Raw genomic sequence first — 19965 nt, forward strand, 5'->3', positions numbered from 1 at the left:
ACCGTCAAGCCGGAGTAAACACTGATCACTCCGTAGTTCTGCGGCCTCGTTTAGTTTCATACCTCTTAGCCTTGAATAATTAAAATCTGGGTCTAATCATAGTCACCCGGCGAGTTGGCCGAGCGGTTAGGGGCGCGCAGCTTTGAGCTTCCATTCGGGAGATAGTGGGTTCGAACCCCACTGTCGGCAGTCCTAAAAATGGTTTTCCGTGGTTTCCCATTTTCACACCAGGCAAATGCTGGCGCTGTACCTTAATTAAGGCCACGGCCTCTTCCTTCCCATTCCTAGGCCTTTCCTACCCCATCGTCGCCATAAGACCTATCTGTGTCGGTGCGACGTAACGCAAATAGCAAAAAAAAAGCATTCCTAAGTATAGCATTTATCTCCTCATTCCGAGTGCTCTGCACTCACTAATCCCCCTCATTACGTTCATGTCTGTTACTTCTAACTAAACATCTAAAATTATATCGTTGGCTTACTTCTAAAATCTCGTATGTCCCAATGCTTTTCCTATCCATTATATTCCTGAGGACTGGTCCCGCCTCCCAGCTACATATGGATATGCAGCCCATCAGAACAATGTTCGTTGTGTTCATTTTCCTATGGTTGTTTGTAAAGGAAAATGAACCTAAAATACATTATACTGTAGGAGTGCGCAAATTCGCTTGCAAACAATATCTCTACAATACGGTCTGGTGAGGTCTAGTTTCTTTTACACTTTCGCACAGAAAAATAAACACTACGAAAATTATTCTGATGGACTGCATATAAATGTGTGGTTGATAGGCGTGACCAGTCTTAACGAATACAATGGGTAGGAAGAGCGTTGGGACATACGAGGTCTTAGAAGTAAGCCGTCAATATGCTGAGTCCACCCAGTTTTCACCCCTATACGAATTTCTGGTGTGAAAACAGACTGGTGTAAGCGTAGTTTCGTCCAGGGGCTGAATATTTCATCGTCATTATTATTATTATTATTATTATTATTATTATTACATGTCATAGCTTAGTTTAAGTCCAAGAGCCATTTTAGGTGAGATGCAATGCTCGCAGTGTTCAGCATATCTACTGAAATTCCGGTAGAACGTGTTCTTACTTTCATAAGTCTTCCTCAGTCTCATCTTTGCTTTTGACAATAAGATGATGACTGAGGCACGAGTGATGCTATACTGAGAGTCAACTCAAGACCTTAGCGGTCCCTTTGATGTTAGTCAGACTTCTGTTCGATGAAAAGGCTTCCGCAGCGCCAAATAGTTCCCTAGGTTTGTTACTTGATCCTGAAGTCAGGAGCTTCCTTCAGTTTGGTTAGATATTCTAGTGAACTGACTTGACGAATTACAAATTTTTGCCCTGTATAAATTCGGAAAAATATATCACAGGTTGTATTTTATTCGGGTTCGTTACCAACTCTTATATTTAATACGTAGATGGCTATGAATAGTTATTGTTTTCAGTGGTGTATGTAGCAAAATAATAATTATTTAATATGATATTTATATCTTATTGCACTGTGTACTTAGTAAGCTTTGTTCGAGTTCATTCCATTGCTGATAAGTTTGCATAATATGTGCGACGTTGAAGGTGGATCCAAGAAAACTGTTGGCAATACTGGCTGCAACAGCACGTCCAGTATTCATAATGGCTGCCAGCTGTGAGCAAGACGTGTGTGATGCTGTGACGCTTGAGTCCCCTGTGAAATACATTAAAGCTACCAAAAGTGAAGAAAAATAAAGTAGGAAATCTAAACCAAATTGTTTTAAACGTTTATAGTAGCCTACGAGATGAGAATCCGCTGTAGACTGTGGAATACGTGAAAAAGACCGCGCAGATGACGGCGTTGTGTACAGTGTTTATGCCGCTCACGTGGAATTTAAACTCCACGGAAAATCCCAGTCTCCAGCGAAAGGTCGATGTGTCAGCTCAGCACTGGCCGTAAATAAAACAGGAATGGCCTTAACACGGTATGGGAATAGGACCCTTAGCGTATTCGATGATGATGATGATGATAATAATAATAATAATAATAATAATAATAATAATAATAATAATAATTAGTACTTTGCTTTATATTCGTAACCGCCCTCTACCTTCAGAAGTGTTGTCATGAGGGGATCATGAGTTCGTTTTTACCTTCCGAATGACGAAACCACAATATTTACAACATTCCTGGAAACATTGTATTTTGCAATCCCATTCACAGGTGTTTTTTTTTTCTTCAGCTTTTTGAACTGTGAGAAACTGCCACTGTTCCTTAAAATAGGACAATTCCAACAAGGAAGGAACTTTCTTCAGTTCACGTGAAGACATTCCTTGAAAAGTATCGAGTTAGAAGCAATTTTCCTAGAAAGTATACATTTAAAATTGCTGATATATTAAGACTCCTGTGTGGTGTCTTACGAAGCCGATTGTGACAATATAACCTCGTTAAGAAGCATCGACCTAGTATTTGTGTGTTGTTAAATAATAAAATACTTAATGGTGACAGGATCGTAGAGTTTCTTATGGCAGAAGACACACAGAGCGAAGGTGGATTTAGAATTAATACGGAATCGACCTCAAGCTGAATTGCCATATTCTTTTCAGTGGTCGAAGTACAGACGAATTCTTTTTTTTTACGATCAGTTTTACGTCGCACCGACACAGACAAGCCGTACGACGACGATGGGATAGGAATGGGCTAGGAGTGGGAAGGAAGCGACCGGGGCCATAATTAACGTACAACCTGATGTGAAAATTGAAAAACACGGAGAACCATCCTCGATGTGGTTTTCGAATCCACTATCTCCCGAAAGCAAACTGGTAGCTATGTTACTCAGCCACTTGCATGGTGACGTGTTCTTTGTACCGCAAGTGAGCATATATACCTTTTTTCTGATAAACTGAAGTTTATTTCACATTACGTAAGTCTTGTGAGCCACATCAGCGAACGTTCCGATCTCAGCTCGCCACTGTGTTTAGGTTATAAATCACGTCACGTAACTACTACACAGATACTGAAGACATTTTAAAAATATTTCCATCTTACTTTTAGACTCAATACTCAGATAAGTGCTGTATAATATACATATTATGTCGATTTCCCTAACTCATACTTTAACACTGGAACACATCGGCAAGTATCGCCGAAATCACTCTCAGCGGGATAACACCTGTACATGAATGTTAACGGAGCTGTGTCGTGCGTTTACCTTCTGTTCTGCTCCTGATACATTAATTAATTTTCCTACCATTCAGTATCAGAAAGTTTGCTAGCGTCCAGGTAGCCTTCAGATGCATCTGCCTCATCAACTCTAAGTCTGCGCTACATTTCCTAGATGTTCTGTTGTGCTCATGACGAAACTTAAATTATCCCCTATCAAGACGTTTTACTGCCTTCTATGGAACGTGTCTGAAATGTGGGCATGGGTTTACTCCTACAGGGCTAAAGTGTTGTGCTTTTGACTTCAGACGCAAAAAAATCGCAATAACTAACTATTCATTCCCAGAATGTTAACAAAACATTCATTCACAGCACATAGCTGAATATTTCTAGAAATAAATAACCTGCTCGGTATTGTCCCAGAAATATCTATGAGTTCAGCCATGATTCCTTGATTCGTCAATAAGTTATTACAAAGGCAGGTTGCATTCCATGAAAATGTTGATAGTGGGTTCGAACCCCCTTGTCGGCAGCCCCGAAGATGGTTTTCCGTGGTTTCCCATTTTCACACCAGGCAAATGCTGGGGTTATACCTTAATTACGGCCACGGCCGCTTCCATCCCAGTCCTAGCCCTTTACTGTCCCATCATCGCCATAAGACATATCTGTGTCGGTGCGACGTAAACCCAATAGCAAAAAAAAAAACCTGTTGATACCTAAGTTAAGAACTTTCCCTTTCCTAGACAAATGAAGACAAACGATGTGAAGGTTAATTTTCCACCTTGATTTACTTCCCTGTCACGAAAATGAAACTCGTCAGAATAATTTCTCACTATTAAAACTTACTCATAGACTAGGTTTTAATATATCGTGTAAGAATACAATGTCCTAGAGCGGAGAGTACTTTTAACACAGCACGTTTGTCTTGACATTATTTGTGCCATAAATTATATTGAAAATGCATCTGAATATTCAGTCAATCACCACTGATCTGAATTTAGGGCAGTCACCCAGTTGGCGGATTCCCTATCTGTTGTTTACCTAGCCTTTTCTTAAATAATTGCAAAGAATTTTGAAATTTATTGAACATCTCCCTTGGTAAATTCGTCACTGTTCGGTTAAAAGGTCATATCCCACAATGCTCTTCCGACCCATTATCTTATTTAAGACTGGTCACGCCTCCCAGCCTCATAAGTATATTTAGTCCATCTGAACAATATCCATTGTGTTCATTCTCCTATAAATACGTATAAAGGATAAATGAACCTTACCGTAGCGCACTCTAGGAATGTATGTTTGCATGACTTATTTACGCACTCCTACTTATTTACCTACTTAAGGTTTATTTTCCTTGCGTTAGCATACGAAAATAAACACAACGAAAATTGTTCTGATGGACTGCATATCCATACGTGGCTGAGAGGCGTCACCAGTCTTAAGGAAAGTAACGGATAAGAAGAGCATTATGAAATATGACCTTTCGCCAGAACGGCCACGAATTGTTCCAATCCCTAACTCCTCTTCCCATAAAAGAATATTTGCTGACGTATTAGGACACATTCACATACTACCAGACTGGATCGGGATTGAATCCCTCAACTTGGGCTCAGAAAACCAGCGCTCTAACATAAGAGTCACTCAGTAAGCTTTACTATGATTATTTTATTATTAATATTAAATACAGTAGACAAATTCAAAGGAACACCGAGAAATGATGACCTGTTAAACGCATGACAATCAGATTTTAGGCAATGCAGCTCGCTCTTTGACCAATATTAAGCTATTAGAACAGTTCCCGTCCATAATGTCTGGATATTCAACAACTACCGCTAATATTTGGCTTTAGAATTCTCTCAATTTCTCCCAGCCCCTTTCACCACCCATCCCAACCACTATCACCGCCAGCAACCACACAACCCATCAGCAACATTCAATTCTCCCTATTACAATGAACTTTCCTTACAGGCAATATTGTTACCCTTAGACCATGAAGCATTCATTCAACAATCCTCCCATTCCATTTCAAATTGATTACACAAATGCGATCGCCCTCTCGAAAAGCCTTTACTCCCTTCATTTTCTACTACTGGGTCCACACACGTACACTCTGTTTTATAATGGCTTTTAGTATTTAGCGCTGACACTGCAAACCAATGGCTTAGTAAATTAGCTTAAATTCCCCTACACACGAGCACTTCAACAACCAACCCCCTACCCTGTAAACTTCGTTCTCCTTTTTTCTATCGGTCTCCTCCAATCCCCTCTCTTCGTACACACGATGCACTTTTCATTCAGGAAGTAGACTTATAACATGGCCCTCAGCAGCGTGCCTTATCCTTTCTCATGGCTAATGAGGGTTTATGAGACTATTGTCCTTGTAAACGTGGTTTATCTTCCTTGTGTTGCAGTCTTTGCTACTGGTTCTCAGTCCCTCTACGACCATTCCCTAGCGTTTTTTTTTCTTTCTCTTCGCTGCGATGAGTTCAAAAGCGACCCCGAGGTTTCCTATTTCTTCATCATTCACCCTTGCTTCGTTTGCAATGAAAGCGCTCGCTAGGGCATTCAATGTTGACTCAAGTGGCCGCGCTTGAGAAATATGTGGTGGGGAAAATGAGCACTCCATCTATCATACGAAGCAGTTAAATGGATTCCCCTATTAAAATAATAGCGCACGTAAGTAAATGTACATGAGCAATATGATACCGTGCCGCCTGCAATATATACGAACCTTTAATTAATTTTAATTGTCTGACTAATGTAAATACTTACTACCCTTTTTCATTAAAGCCCTGTTACAATCATGGCCATTGTTTGCAAAGTTACCTCACAAACTTAATAGAGATTAAATCCTTACGCAGCGTGCGTACGAGGGAAGCAGAATACCTCGAACATTTTCATGCGAATTTCAATAATATGACCAAATAAGGTCTTCATTAGGTTGGCACAAAATAAAAATTAGTAGTCAAGAGTGAGGTGTGTATGTATTTCTTAGGACGTCAACAAAAGCACAATAACAGTATTACTGAAATGGATGAATTCGCCACTGCTCGGGCAAAAGGTAATATCTCGCAATGCTCCTTCTTCTATTATTCTCCTGAAGACTAGTCACACCTCCCAGCCACATATGATGTACATTATACCGTAGGAGTGCGTAAATAAATCATGTAAATATACACTCCTAGAGTGCGGTACGGTAAGGTTTATATTCATACACACGGACGCATAGGAAAATGAACACAACGAATATTGTTCTCATGGACTAGACACCCATATGTGGCTGGGAGTGGTGACCAGTCTTAAGGAAAATAATGGAAGGAAGAGCATTGTGAGGTGTGGCCTTTTGCCCGAACAGCGACGAATTTTTGTCGGAAACGGGCTTGGATGAAACTTACGTATCTGTATTTCTATACAGTTTAATCAGACGAAAAATTAGGAGTTTGTAAGCATGTTTCAAATTCTTTAAATCTATACTCGACTAGTATATGTACATTTCGTTTCTGAAATTTGAGTTTTGCATAAGTGATACGAAATCATAAAACATACGTGGATAATCATTTCCTTTTTGTGACAATGGTCAGCACTAGAATACACGGCCGGAAACAGCATGCAACATTCTCAAGGACTGTGTTCACTGGCACCAGTGATGTCAAGAGAATATTGAGGTGATGATATATATAATTATGGAAATTCACAAGCTATGTTCGTGATGATAATTTTTCTTCATAGTAACATGTTATATTCATAGTTTCTTATTGACTTAAGGGATGTTTTCGCATCGGCATATCATCTAATTTGATTAAAACAATTTGAGATTCTGGTTTCGAAGAAAAATTCGTGTCTTAATGAAGGACCAAGGGAAAATTGTTTCGTATTTTATACAATTATGTCACTCACTTCTGCATACTGTAAAGTACATTCCTCCATAAGTAGTAGAGGTATGTAGATTCGTCGTCAAAATTATTTTATGTTTAGGATGAAAACATACGGTTAAATCCGAGTTATCGTAGCAAGTTCCCAGTGAATTTGAAAGAAGAGATGGGGATATTTCAGCCGAAACTTGAATCATCAAGGGAACTGCATGTCAATTAGTAGATGTGGTTGCTGTAGTTAGTGCTGTTTGAAGTAGATAGAGATTACAAAGGGTATAAATTTGGGTTTTCCTTCATCCAAGTCTTGAATGTTTCTACATATGAATAACGAATGTTTTCTAGGAATGTTAATTTTGCAAACTTAACTATCTGAACTATGATCGTATTCATATTGTGAGTTTTTAAACTTCATTAGTGAGAATATTTACTTTTGAGGACTTCGTGATACCATATTAACCAATATAAATAACCATTTATTGACTTAGGACGAATAATGAGTTCTGGTTGGAATTCGTTGAATTCTTGGGAAGTGAATTATTGCGTGGAGAAAATGAAAGATGGAATATACAATGTGAAGGTGCGAGATGACACATAAATGGCATCTGAATATACATATGAACTGGAATGCATAAAATATGAACATATAATTCTAAAATACATAATTCTAAATCTATTTATCTTCCCAGATACCCTTGAGCTATGTTGTTAAGAGGTTTTATGTTAATGGAATGATATTTTCTATTTAATAATAATTAAAAGTAGCCTTCCTTTATTATACCGTGATATGATACGGGTAATAAAACAACCTTTTTTTTTACTCCGTCAAATGGCTGATTCGACACAATTTCAGTTTCAAATAAATATTAGAACACTTCCATGTTATTCGGCCTTATCCTAATGTAACATTTCCTTTTTATTTTAATTCGTTGTCGTTTATGAATAAATAGTCATTTTAAGTCTTTTCCAAATAATAATTGTTCTTATTTAAGTAGTTTGGGTTCATGCCATCTCAGACATATCTTCATTACTTAATTCCACGGAAAGTGACCATGAAATAATTTTAAATTTATATAAGAAAAAATATGAATCTACAAATTCACCCAAAGTCCATATTAGAACCGTCACGACTTCTGAGAAAAATGCTTTGTCTACTCCGACGGAAGTTAGTCGAGGCATATTAACCGGAAGAAAGGGTAAAACATGGTGTACAACAACTGCCCTGTCAAGCAAGATCACCAGATCTCTTGCCAATCGAACTCGTATGGAGCATGATGAAGAGAAACCTACGCGTTCTCCAGAGCCTGCAAGAACCACTGCCGAATTGCATCAAAAGGTGCAAAATGCTTGGGGCAATCAATCGTAGAATGCCATTCGGCATCTTCATGATCGCCTGCATGCACGAATACACGCCTGCATTGCCGCCGTAGGGAAGTGCACTGTGTATTGATGAGACAGTTTGGGCACACTTTACTGTGACATTTGTGTTTCGTCTGGTCTGAATTTGTAATCATATATACTCCTGCAATGATGAACTGCCTGTCACATCGCTCGTGAATAAATTGACCTTGTCCTTGAGGATGTTGTATGTAGAATTATAATCATTATAAAATATCAAAGCCATTTCTTATTAACAGTGGTGATGTAGTTATTTTATTAATAATTTTATACAGTCGTATCAGCACACACTTTTTTTTAAACATTTAAAAAAATGTTGTATGACTTTTCCGGCAGTGAATATGAGTCGAAAGATATAAGAAAACTGCGGATCTTAAAGTACTTATTTAAAATTCTTTAACATACATAAACATCTGCATAAATACATGTCTATCAATTCGAACTGAAACCTTCAGAAGAGTTTAGTGGGTGGTAGATGAAGTTATCATGTGTCGTTTAAAGACAATAGACCAAATATAGCAAGCTAACGGTAAGCATATTCACAACCTTCTATCTACCAGGAACAACATAAACGAGAAAACTTAATTCATGTACTCTAATTGAAGAACTGGAAGACTCAGAAGTATACATCCCGCTCTGTGGGTGACCACCGCTGGAAGTGTATTTATCCCCAGAAATAACTGCGATTGTACCTTATTCTATATTCCAACGTGAGCTTCCCAGAACTGGACCGTTATACATTTACAGTTCGATGGCTTTTAAAAAAAAAACTCGTATGCCTCAATGCTCTTCCTGGCCATTATATTCCTTAAGACAGGTTACGCCTCCCAGTCACATATCAGAATAATTTTCTTAGTGTTCCTTTTCCTATGCCAAAACAGAGGAAAATGGACCTTACCATACCTTACTGTAGAGATGTTGTCTGCATGGTGAAATTATGCACTCCTACAGTATAACGTACTCAAGGTTCATTTTCCTTTACACCGCCGCATAGGAAAATGAACTCAAGGATATTGTTCTGATGGACTGCATGTAAATATGTCGATGGCCTAGAATGAATACCTCGTATCTAACAAAGTTCTTCCTATCCATTACTTCCCTTAAGACTGGTTACACCTCCCAGCTACGCATGAATACCTAGTCCATCAGAAGAATGTTCGTTGTGTTCTTTATTCCTATGCCGACGTGTGAAGGAAAATGAGCCTTACCGTACCGTACTATAGGTAAGTATGTTTGCGTGACGTATTTACCAACTCCTAGAGTACAATTTTTATAAGGTTGATTTTCCTTTACGCATCAGCATAGGAAAATAAACCCAATGAACATTGTTCTGATGGACTGCATATTCATGTGTGGCTGGGAGGCGTGACCAGTCTTAAGGGAAATAATGGATAGGAAGAACTTTTTGAGATACGAGGTATTCAGTCTAGGGCATCGATGTGCTCATTACCATCAACAGCAAAATGTATTTATTACAGCTCTGCTTCACGCTAAGCAACAGTTACCAACCTGTGTAAATACACTACTGGCGACCAAAAACAAAAAAGTGTATACTATTATTGGGAAATGTTTAACAACAACGTGTCTACAAATTTCATTGATTTTGTATGGAAATGTATGTGATTTTAATGTAATGATGTGCATCATCTATGTCTTTTATATATATATATATATTTCACACTGTGACAATGACTTGTAATGAAGTGTAAAGTTCAAACCAGCGTACAGTAATATCCAGGTGGCTGTTTGGTCTGTAACTGATCTAAAGCCAAATAAATTTTATAAAACCCTGAGCTAAAGGCAGCTATCCCGAGAGAATTTTCTTTCCCTCTTTACTTACCATGTGAAAAAATGTCTACACAGGAGACAATGCGTTTATTTATTTTGTGGCACTGCTGTCTTTTTCTTTATACGTCAAGTTACAAGCATGCCCACCGTTGAGTTCCACAGGTGTGTTATTTTACTAATTTTTCACTTCAATGTAATTGGTTATTAAGAGGTACATATTACACACACAGTAATAATATTATGTTACAAAGAAATGTTTTAGAAGCGCTCTTACCTGCACATCCTTAGTGAACTGATTATTGCAGTAAATGTGAACTGCTGTGAACTCCCGAACTTTATCAAACTCGAACTTTATTTCCACTGGGTGTCCATTTCTGGTATCGTTTCTCCATCCGACCCATCCTTGCCCTGAAAGATAAAACAAAAGAATTAACGTTATATTAACTATAATGTATTATTAATTGTGCAAATACGGGGTTCATCCGTTGCAGGATCCAAGATGACCAGAAAAGAAAGAGTAATCTTTCTTCAAGTTCATATGTTACATTTTCCTGATTTCCATGGAATGTTAATGAACGAAACTTGTCATTTTTTGTTTACTAGTGTGTATTTTTTCCTCGTTTAATAATGTGTTTTTGCAGGTATCTAAATGGTGCAATATTTATATTTAACTTGTGTGTTCGACAGACTAAAAAGCTTTTAAGTTACAAACTATGTTTCTTGCGGGTATCAACAGGATTTTTATCTACATGGGAAGTGAATTATATTTTATAAATAATACAAATAAATTCTGATACAAATATTAAATTGGATGAATATACAATACAATTCGCTCCTACTTTTTTTAACAATTCCGTGGTTCACAACATGTGTGGAGCATGTGAAGTCTAGTGAAGTAAAATGTTAAGGACATTTCCGCCACATACAACACAGTATACACGGCTGTGTACAGTACACAAATACGTACAGTCACTCAAAGAAAATAGGAATGAGAGCACATTTTCCTCTCAGGTACCCTTCTCTCAGAAACGACTGAATCTATAAATATGTTTTTTGCGGGAATCACCAGGATTTGTATGTACGTGGGAAGTGAATTATATTTTATATTAATAAAAATAAATTCTGATACGAATATTAAATTGGATGAATATACAATACCATTCGCTCCTACTTTTTAACGACTGTAAATAAATACAGTGTGAAACGATGGTACATCAGAAAGATGACTAAGAATCGAGACAAAGAGATGAAAATGAATTTCCAGGCACCAATTAAGTTCAATTTCGCGGTGAATATAATAACGTGCAAAAGGATCTTACATAGGACAACCCAAGTCTTCTGTAAGGAACGTTAACTTTTTCTACATTGAATTGACCAGCGAAAATGCTGAACATGTTGCCATTCGACTTCGAATCTTCAATAGGAGTAGCCCCTGAATCCGCCCACTGTTAACATCGGTACAGTTTCAAGGAATGAGCCGTTAAAGTTGAAATTTAGATGTTTCCGAAAGATGTGCTGATTCCTTCGACAGTAAAAGATTTTTATTATAATAAACGTATGCCTCCCTTTCGGGAGAACGACACCATTTGTCGCCGAGAATTGTACTAAAAAGTACGCTTTATCTGGCATTATCGTAACACCGAACAGGATTTTGAAATAATACGTACATATCATCGCTGTTCGGGCAAAAGGTCATGTCTCCCGATGCTCTTCCTATCCGTTATTTGCCTTAAGACCGGTCACGCCTCCCAGCCAGATACGGATATTTAGTCCATCAGAACAATATTCGTTGCGTTCATTTTACTATGCATACGTATAAAGGAAAATGAACCTTATCGTACCCCACTCTAGAAAAGTATGTTTGCATGATTTCTTTACGCACTCCTACAGTATAGTGTACTTAAGGTTCATTTTCCTTTACACGGTGTCATACGAAAATGAACACAACGAAAATTGTTCTGCACAACGAAAATTTTTCTGATGGACTGCATATCCCTACGTGGCTGCGAGTCGTGACCAATCTGAAGGAAAGTAATGGATAGGAAGTGCATTGTGAGATATGGCCTTTTTCCCGAACAGCAACGATGTAGCCTAGTTAATTTGTAATTTTGATTCTAAAAAAGTTGTGTTACAGTGTGCTGAGGGACGAATGAAATTAAAGGTAATGTATAGTTTATGTCCAAACAGACAGTCAAAGATGCAAACATAGGTGATAATTTTTGGGAATGTCAGTGCACCAGGCAACGTACTGTTTTCTCATGGAAATAACTGATGTCATGCTTCATCAAAAAAAAAAAAATTCAGATGAAGAGTCCATGTTTGCTAATTGTAAAATGCATTTCATTTCTTCTTATGTTACACTAATGAGTTCGTATGAGAATTCTTCGTTTTGTAACTCTGTCGCTTCCAATATATATAATAATAATGACGTGTGGCCTCCGAAGAGGCCTGCTGCAGATATTTCGAGCTGACACCGTATAGGTGACCTGCGCGTCTATGAGAATGGAGCCCTACCTGTGATAAATTCGAATGCAGAAGAAGGCACACACACCCATCCTCCGAGCAATTGGAATTAACCAATGAAGGTTAAAATCCTTGATCCGGCCTGGAATCGAACCAGGGACCCTTTGGACCAAAGGCCAGCGCGATAACCATTTAGCCATGGAGCCGGACTCCAATATATATAAGTCACCGATATATAATATGTCTTTTAATATACTTAGATATATAATATGAGCGTAGAAAAAGGAAAAAGTTCAAGCATAATATATTACACTCAAAAATTGGAGAAATTGCAAGAGAGAGTTTCAGTAGTATTCATCTGTCGGCAGTGTCCTATAGCTGAACACTATGGAAGGCTTTGTCAGTTGACCAGCCATTTTCCTGAAACCAGGATCAATCAATAACTATATTTTTTATTTGTATTCACCTACAGTGAGGCTAATAAACAATGTAATAAATCTTTACCAGTCCTTTGATGGAATTAGACGGTTTTCATGGCTATGTGGTAGTTTCCTGATAGCGATGTTATTTACTTTCATAAATTCTTCGTAACATGATCGACTGGATGGTGCAGTTAGTTTCACACTCACCTCGTACTTTCATGGTTGCGAGATCAGAGTCCTCTCACAGTGGTGTGGTATTTAAGGAGGCTCAAGTGCGTCAGACATTATGGAAATTTTAAAATGGTTTAGGTTCCACTAATACTTAAAGCATTTCGAAGACGATGGGATGGGAAAGGGCTGGTAAGGAAAGAAGCGGCCGTGACCTTAATTACAGCCCCGGCATTTACATAGTGAGACAATAGGAAATCTTGGGAAAATATTTTCAGCTCTGCAGATGGTTTGGTTCGAACCGACCATATTCCGAATGCAAAGCTACAGCTACACGGCCAAGGACAGTGCCTCTGTTCATTAGGGGAACAATTAAATCCTACAGTAGCAAATGCATATAGTTGCTAACTACGTTATGTACTTTAGAGTGAAAATGGAATTCTTTAACCATTATATACCTTCTTAACATTTTCTGATTTTCGCCCAGTAACATATGAACTCTCTGGAAACTGCAAGAATCATTTGAAGCCGGAAGTTTGACAATATGAATGTCAGGATGACAGCTTTACATGGAACGAGGAAACTCTTTCTACAACAAATGTCCCTGAAACTGAATAATATCGTTATAAAATTTGTGCCAGTTCAACGTTCATATCAGGGAAACTACAGCAAACCTGCTGTTTTCCTAAATTGTTAATAACACAATTCGGCAACACTTTTCAAGTCAGCTTCATATTCATTAAACAATATATTGAATGTTAAAACCATACCTTTCACATCGGTAGATATGGAGAGGACAGAAGTAATATTGTTGGCGATATATACCCTGCACTGATAAGATTAATTCGGAATAAGGCTAAGATGATTTATATGCAAATTATTTGCAATTGTGTGTAAGATCATGAATATCATAGTAGATTCAGAAGCATGCCCCTACGAGACAAGATATTTGGAAAGCAATGAATATGTTGGCAGGATTAGAGGGAGGGTAAACAGCTATGTAAACAGAACGGAGCGTGGCAGTACGGTACACGTCATGTGAGATGTATCTCTACAATGACGTGCTCTACAGCATGACTCCCATACATGGCCTCTCGTTAAGAGTAAAACTACTGTAATAGCAATACGGTGGTAGTGCAAATTATAAGACATGCGAATATTTGAGCTAAATAACACAAATAAAGAAGAGCATAATATTGTTATTCTAATATTAACCGAGCAAGTTGGTTAAGCTGCTTGGGTCACGTATATCTCTGCTTGCATACAGGAGATAGTGAGTACGCTCCCCAATGTTAGCAGCCCTGAAAATGGTCTCCAATGGTTTCCGATTTCCACTCCAGGCAAATGCCGTGGCACTACCTCAATTGAGGTCATGGTCCCTTCTTTCAAACTCCTAGCCCCTTCCTACCTCATCATCACCGTAAGACCTGTCTGCATCAGTGCGACGTAAAACAAATAGCAAGAAAGAAAAACTCTTCCATGTTTGTAGGACGTGGTCCGGTTGGGTTCATAGTTCCTAACATTTAACCGGAAGTAGTGTCTGGCATTTTAAAGGATCCTCTGTTTCCGGAAGTCAGTAATGGGCTACTGTCCAGTATAGTAATGTACGATCCACCACTGACGTTCTGAGAGTATACTGCTGTGTGGTCCATTGCCAACCTTCGAAGAGTCCACTAGAGTACGGTCCAGTGTTAACATTCGGACACTCCTCTACAGTATGGGTCATTGATCTTCTTCAAACAGTCAACCACAGTACGATCCACTGCTGAACGTGGTAGAGTCCACTACAGTAGGCCATTGAACGCTCGGAGCTAGGAAACCATTTGGACCACGGCTTGTAAGCCCGGGGGATGTCTTCCATACTTATTGTTACGACGTCCGTGAAAGCATAAACTACTATAAACAATATTGTCATCAAGTTCTATGTTCGAAACACTTTCTAGATATTATCATGGTAGCTTCCCGGCCAATCAGTCCCGTGATAGATTCTCAGTCGTGCATGAACCAGAGAGACTGTTTTGATGGAAAATCTCGGGTAACGCAAATGAAAGTGGTTCTCCAAAATCTCCCCATTAAACTTCCACACAAATTGCAGGGTGGTACCTAACATATTACCCACAACCGATTTCCTTCTAACCGAATATGTTACAAATAAGGCCTTTTTTTTACAAGAAATGACACGTTGCCACACAGGTTATTGGCGAGACTTGTAAGAAATTAGGACTATTAATTACGTTGTTTGGGGCCGATGACCTCAGATGTTAGGCCCCTTTAAACAACAAGCATCATCAATTACGTTGTCCAGAACTACTTACAGGGAGCGTTATACTGGCTTGTCCAATGGCTGGCAGAAGTACAAATATATGGGCCTGGGAAAGGCGGTTCCATTACATACCCCTCAAGAACGCATTGCTTGATATATCTCCTCCACCTTCCTTGACGGATTTAGCTTGCCTTAAAATGGCAGGTTTTCTCTTCTCACTTGCTCTCTCAGATTAAGGACGTGTATACAGCGACGCCCAGTCCAAATGAAGCATAGAAAGCTCTTTTTTCCCAATAGGCTGTGACAATTCAGATCACCGGTCAAACCTTACGATCTCGATCGCCCTAAATTATAGTTCTACGTATTCTCGGGATTTATATCTCATGACTGCTTCTTCAAGTGTAGATTGTTACGTATCTCCTCCTGCTATATCTCTTTTCGTCCTATATACCCACACCCATTTGATCTGTCAACACCTGGATCAGTGTATGAAGCCACTGATAGCTTCGAAGAATGGGAACGTAGTGGCACAGTTGCATTCTAGTCAATGCAAGCACTTTGGTTTCCTGAACACATCAGCGATGAAAACGAAGTGTAAAATAACACTGTTACTTACTGAATGTCCCTTAAGTTGTTGGAAATTTTTGGAGTCTCCGGGATGTCAGAATTTTGATCTTCAGGAGTTCTCCAACATGCTGAAAGACAGCGACGCAGAGTATTTACATTTAATCACCCTTAAACGGAAACAGAAAAGTGGTTGTGGAGCACAGCAGGACTGAACGTGATATGTGATACCACAAATCCCTAACAAATCGCATGCCACATTCATGTTATCCATCACATACTTTACTACAGTACAGTATACGTTTGAATTACAAGTTCATTAAAGAACAATAGAACAGTGAAATTTTATATATACTTCATTGCATTTATGCACATTATCTGGATCATCAGTACTTTCAGATTTGCCATTAATTCGCAATTTGATCAATAAAACAATATATCGCAATTAATAATATTCTAAATAATATATATAGACTGCCAATGCAAATTTTTTATTATAAAAATTAATCACCTAGGTTCTGTCGTATCAATATGTGGAACGTTTTGTGTTCCCTTTGCAGCGGACGGCTCGTTTAACCACATCATCAATAAAATGTGCATCCGATGAATATGATGATGTTTATTAATTAAAATGTTACGGTATGTAAAATATGCTCGTATTGACTAACAGCACAAATATTTTGTCAAATAATCCCTGCCATCGATGGGAATGCAAACTATGTAATATAGCAGTTTAGTGATTGGAGACTTCGGAGATTCAAAAGAGTATGCAGGAAAACACGCATGTGAACCTTAACAATTCAATATGAGTGATCGATAAGCAGAATGATACAAATAATGAACATATAGCAAAATACGAAGGGAAAAGAATGTGAAAAACTGGCATTAACCAGTGAAGTGAAGTACGAGATGTGGAGAACTCCGACAGGGAAACTAACAGAGTCGCATAAACAAGCGAATCCTCGAACTAGCATTCCATAAACCTTTATTTCTCGAATCCGGATACAGTAAAAATGAAATGAAATGTCGTATGGCTTTCAGTGCCGGAATATCCCAGTACGGGTTCGGCTCGCCAGGTGCAGGTCTTTCTATTTGACACCCGTAAGTGACCTGCGCGTCGTGAAGAGGATGAAATGATGATGAAGACAAAACATACACCAAATCCCCATGCCATTGGAATTAACCAAGTAAGGTTAAAATCCCCGACCCGGCCGGGAATCGAACCCGGGACCCTCTAAACCGAAGGCCAGTACGCTGACCGTTCAGCCAACGAGTCGGACCCGGGTACAGTGACTTCCTGTAGGAACACAACCACTTCCTTCCCACTTTCTCAAACAATTATTCCCACTTCTCATTCAAATATGGCACAGATAGGAGATCGATATGTGCTTTTGGCCAGTTGTGAATTTGATCTGTTGTCATAATAGATGTGAGAGCCAAGTGATATTGTCACTCGCTTTTCCCACAGGTAGTCGTGGTACGAATCACTGCCAACACTTGTGGGAAGTTTTTAAATGAAAATTAAAGTACGTAAGATTCGTAATCAACGTAAAACGTGAGATCTCGTGGTTCGATATCAACAGTCACGTAAACAAAAAGCTTCTTCTTCAATAATAGTAATTGTTATTATCATTACAGATTTGTATAAATATGCATTACCTGATGTCGATAAGGCTTCCTCTACTTACACAACGATTAACATTGAACGATTAATTAACGGTTCTAACCATCGTCTCCTACGCTTCTCCCTGCTTTTCTTACTCAGTGTAGTTAGTACCTCAGTCTCCTCGGCAATCTATTCACCCTCGTTCGTCTCTTACAACCCTACCACCGAAGCAGATGTATATGCTCTGCTTCATTCAGTGTTTTCATTCTTCATTCCAGGGAAAATGTTCTACATTCTTTACCGGTACACGTAAATTCGTCGTTGCCCCTCGATATACCGCTATATGACTATGCCGTCGGTAGAAATACTGACCCGCAGCACATGTATCACTTGGAACGAAAAATTGTTTAAATAGTTCATGCAGATGGCAGAACCTTTGTGGTAAGAGTTCTAAGGCGAAACATATTACTTTGCAGTTCTTCTAGGCGCAACGACGAATTGTTCTGATGGAATCATTTTCAGATTTTGATGTAGAACATATTATTATTATTATTATTATTATTATTATTATTATTATTATTATTATTATTATTATTATTATTATTATTATTGTTATTATTATTGTTGTTGTTTTGGTTCGTTTTGTCCTACTAGAGACTACGGGGCTGGTCTTAGCTCTTAACTGTGGTCTTATGCTTTTTCTTGGCCCAGTATGCTTTCATTTTCTGGTTGCGTGCCCACTTCCTTCCATCCGTCCACTTAGGTCTGGTAGTCCCTGTACTCTTTTTTTGCTTGTGGGGGACAGTGGGAAGGCTCCCTGTAGGATGGCCTGTCGGTGCTGAGATCGGTTCTCTGTGGTCTCTAATGGGATCTGTAGTTCCCCTATCTCTGATTTTACTGAGGAGATTCACTTTTCATTCGAAGCCTTTCTCCTACTTGTTACTATGAGGATTCTGTTGGCAAGCCTGCAGGGTTTCAGGCGGCTCGTGTGCGCGTAGATGGTTAGTCGCTGTTTCCCATACATGTGAATATGCCTTCGTATGTTCGTAGGGTTCTAGTGTCCTCATCAAGATCTTCCTCTCTATAAGTTCTACTTTCCTGAGTGGGCCCTTTCGATTCATCAAGAGGCACTCAAAGGCGTAGAGTACAGAGTGTCTTACTACTGAGTTGTAGTGCTTCAGATTTAAGTTCTTGAAGAGGTGCATGGAGGTGTAGATGCTTTTACAGGAATGATAGGCCCTCTCTAACTTTGTGTCTATGGGCAAAGATTTGCTCCTTGCTTGCTGGCATCCATTCTCGTAAGCATATAACTGCAGGAACTTTACTTATGGTGTTGTTTTCTAGTGGTTTTGTAGAAGGAGCTTTCTTTGTATTAATGATAAGCTCCGTCTTCAGTAGGTTAACGATCAAGCCGGCTTTTGTTGCAATAATGTAGAGGCTCTTTAGTTGGTGAGTAGCCTCCTCCGTGCTGTTGGCCAGTAGGGTGAAATCATCAGCAAAGGACAGACAGGTTATCTTTCTTGTACCCAAGCTCCAGTTCTACTTCTGATGACAATGTGACAGTCCATTTCCTGATGATATTCTCTAGTACACAGTTGGAAAGGATGCAAGTGAGACCATCTCCCTGTTTGACTCCTGTCTGGATGGGAAAAGTTCTCAGAAAGTTCACCCCTGAACTTGACTTTGGAGGTGGTGTTCGTGAAGGTAGCTGGGACCAGTCTGGTGGTCTTCTCATCTACGCCTAGTTCCCGCAAGGTAGAGAAGATGATTAGTCTGTCTATTGAATCGTATGTCTTTGGTAAATCCACCATAATCGCTACAGTGTCCCCCTCGGCTCCTATATGTAAGGATAGTTTTGAGGTTTTGTATCTGCTCTATGCAGGGCCTACTGACGCGCAAACCAGCCTGGTATTCACCTAGTTCGGAGTCCAGCTGTTCTGTAACTCTAGTTAGAAGGGCTGTAGAGAAGATCTTGTAGGTTACAAGCAATAGGGAGATGCCTCTGTTGTATCTCTGCTGAGGTCCATGCCTGTGTTGCACCTCTGCTGAGGTCCATCCCTCTGGCAATACCTATCTTCCCCATATGTCTTGGATGACCTGGGTGATACACTGCAGGGAATGTTCATCTACATGCTTCCACATCCCTGGAACTATAAAATCTTCACCTGGGGCCTTGTTATTCTTGAAGTCTTTGATGATCTCCTGTATTATTTCCCTTCCGGGTGGTACAGATTCCTGGTTCCTGTCAGTGGGATCGGTGAAGGTCAGTCTCTCTTTAGGTTCTTCTG

General features: G+C 39.1%; 1 protein-coding gene across 1 annotated transcript in view; it reads right to left on the reverse strand.

Annotated features, from left to right (window-relative positions):
- The window catches only part of LOC136864018 (discoidin domain-containing receptor 2), a 1053752-nt gene that overhangs the window by 225703 nt on the left and 808084 nt on the right, over positions 1-19965 (reverse strand). Inside the window, exon 8 of the mRNA XM_067140517.2 lies at positions 10466-10599. Within this exon, the coding sequence (XP_066996618.1) occupies positions 10466-10599 (134 nt within the window). The remainder of the gene's footprint in view (positions 1-10465; positions 10600-19965) is intronic.

This window comes from Anabrus simplex, chromosome 2, assembly GCF_040414725.1.
Source record: "Anabrus simplex isolate iqAnaSimp1 chromosome 2, ASM4041472v1, whole genome shotgun sequence".
NCBI lineage: Eukaryota > Metazoa > Arthropoda > Insecta > Orthoptera > Tettigoniidae > Anabrus > Anabrus simplex.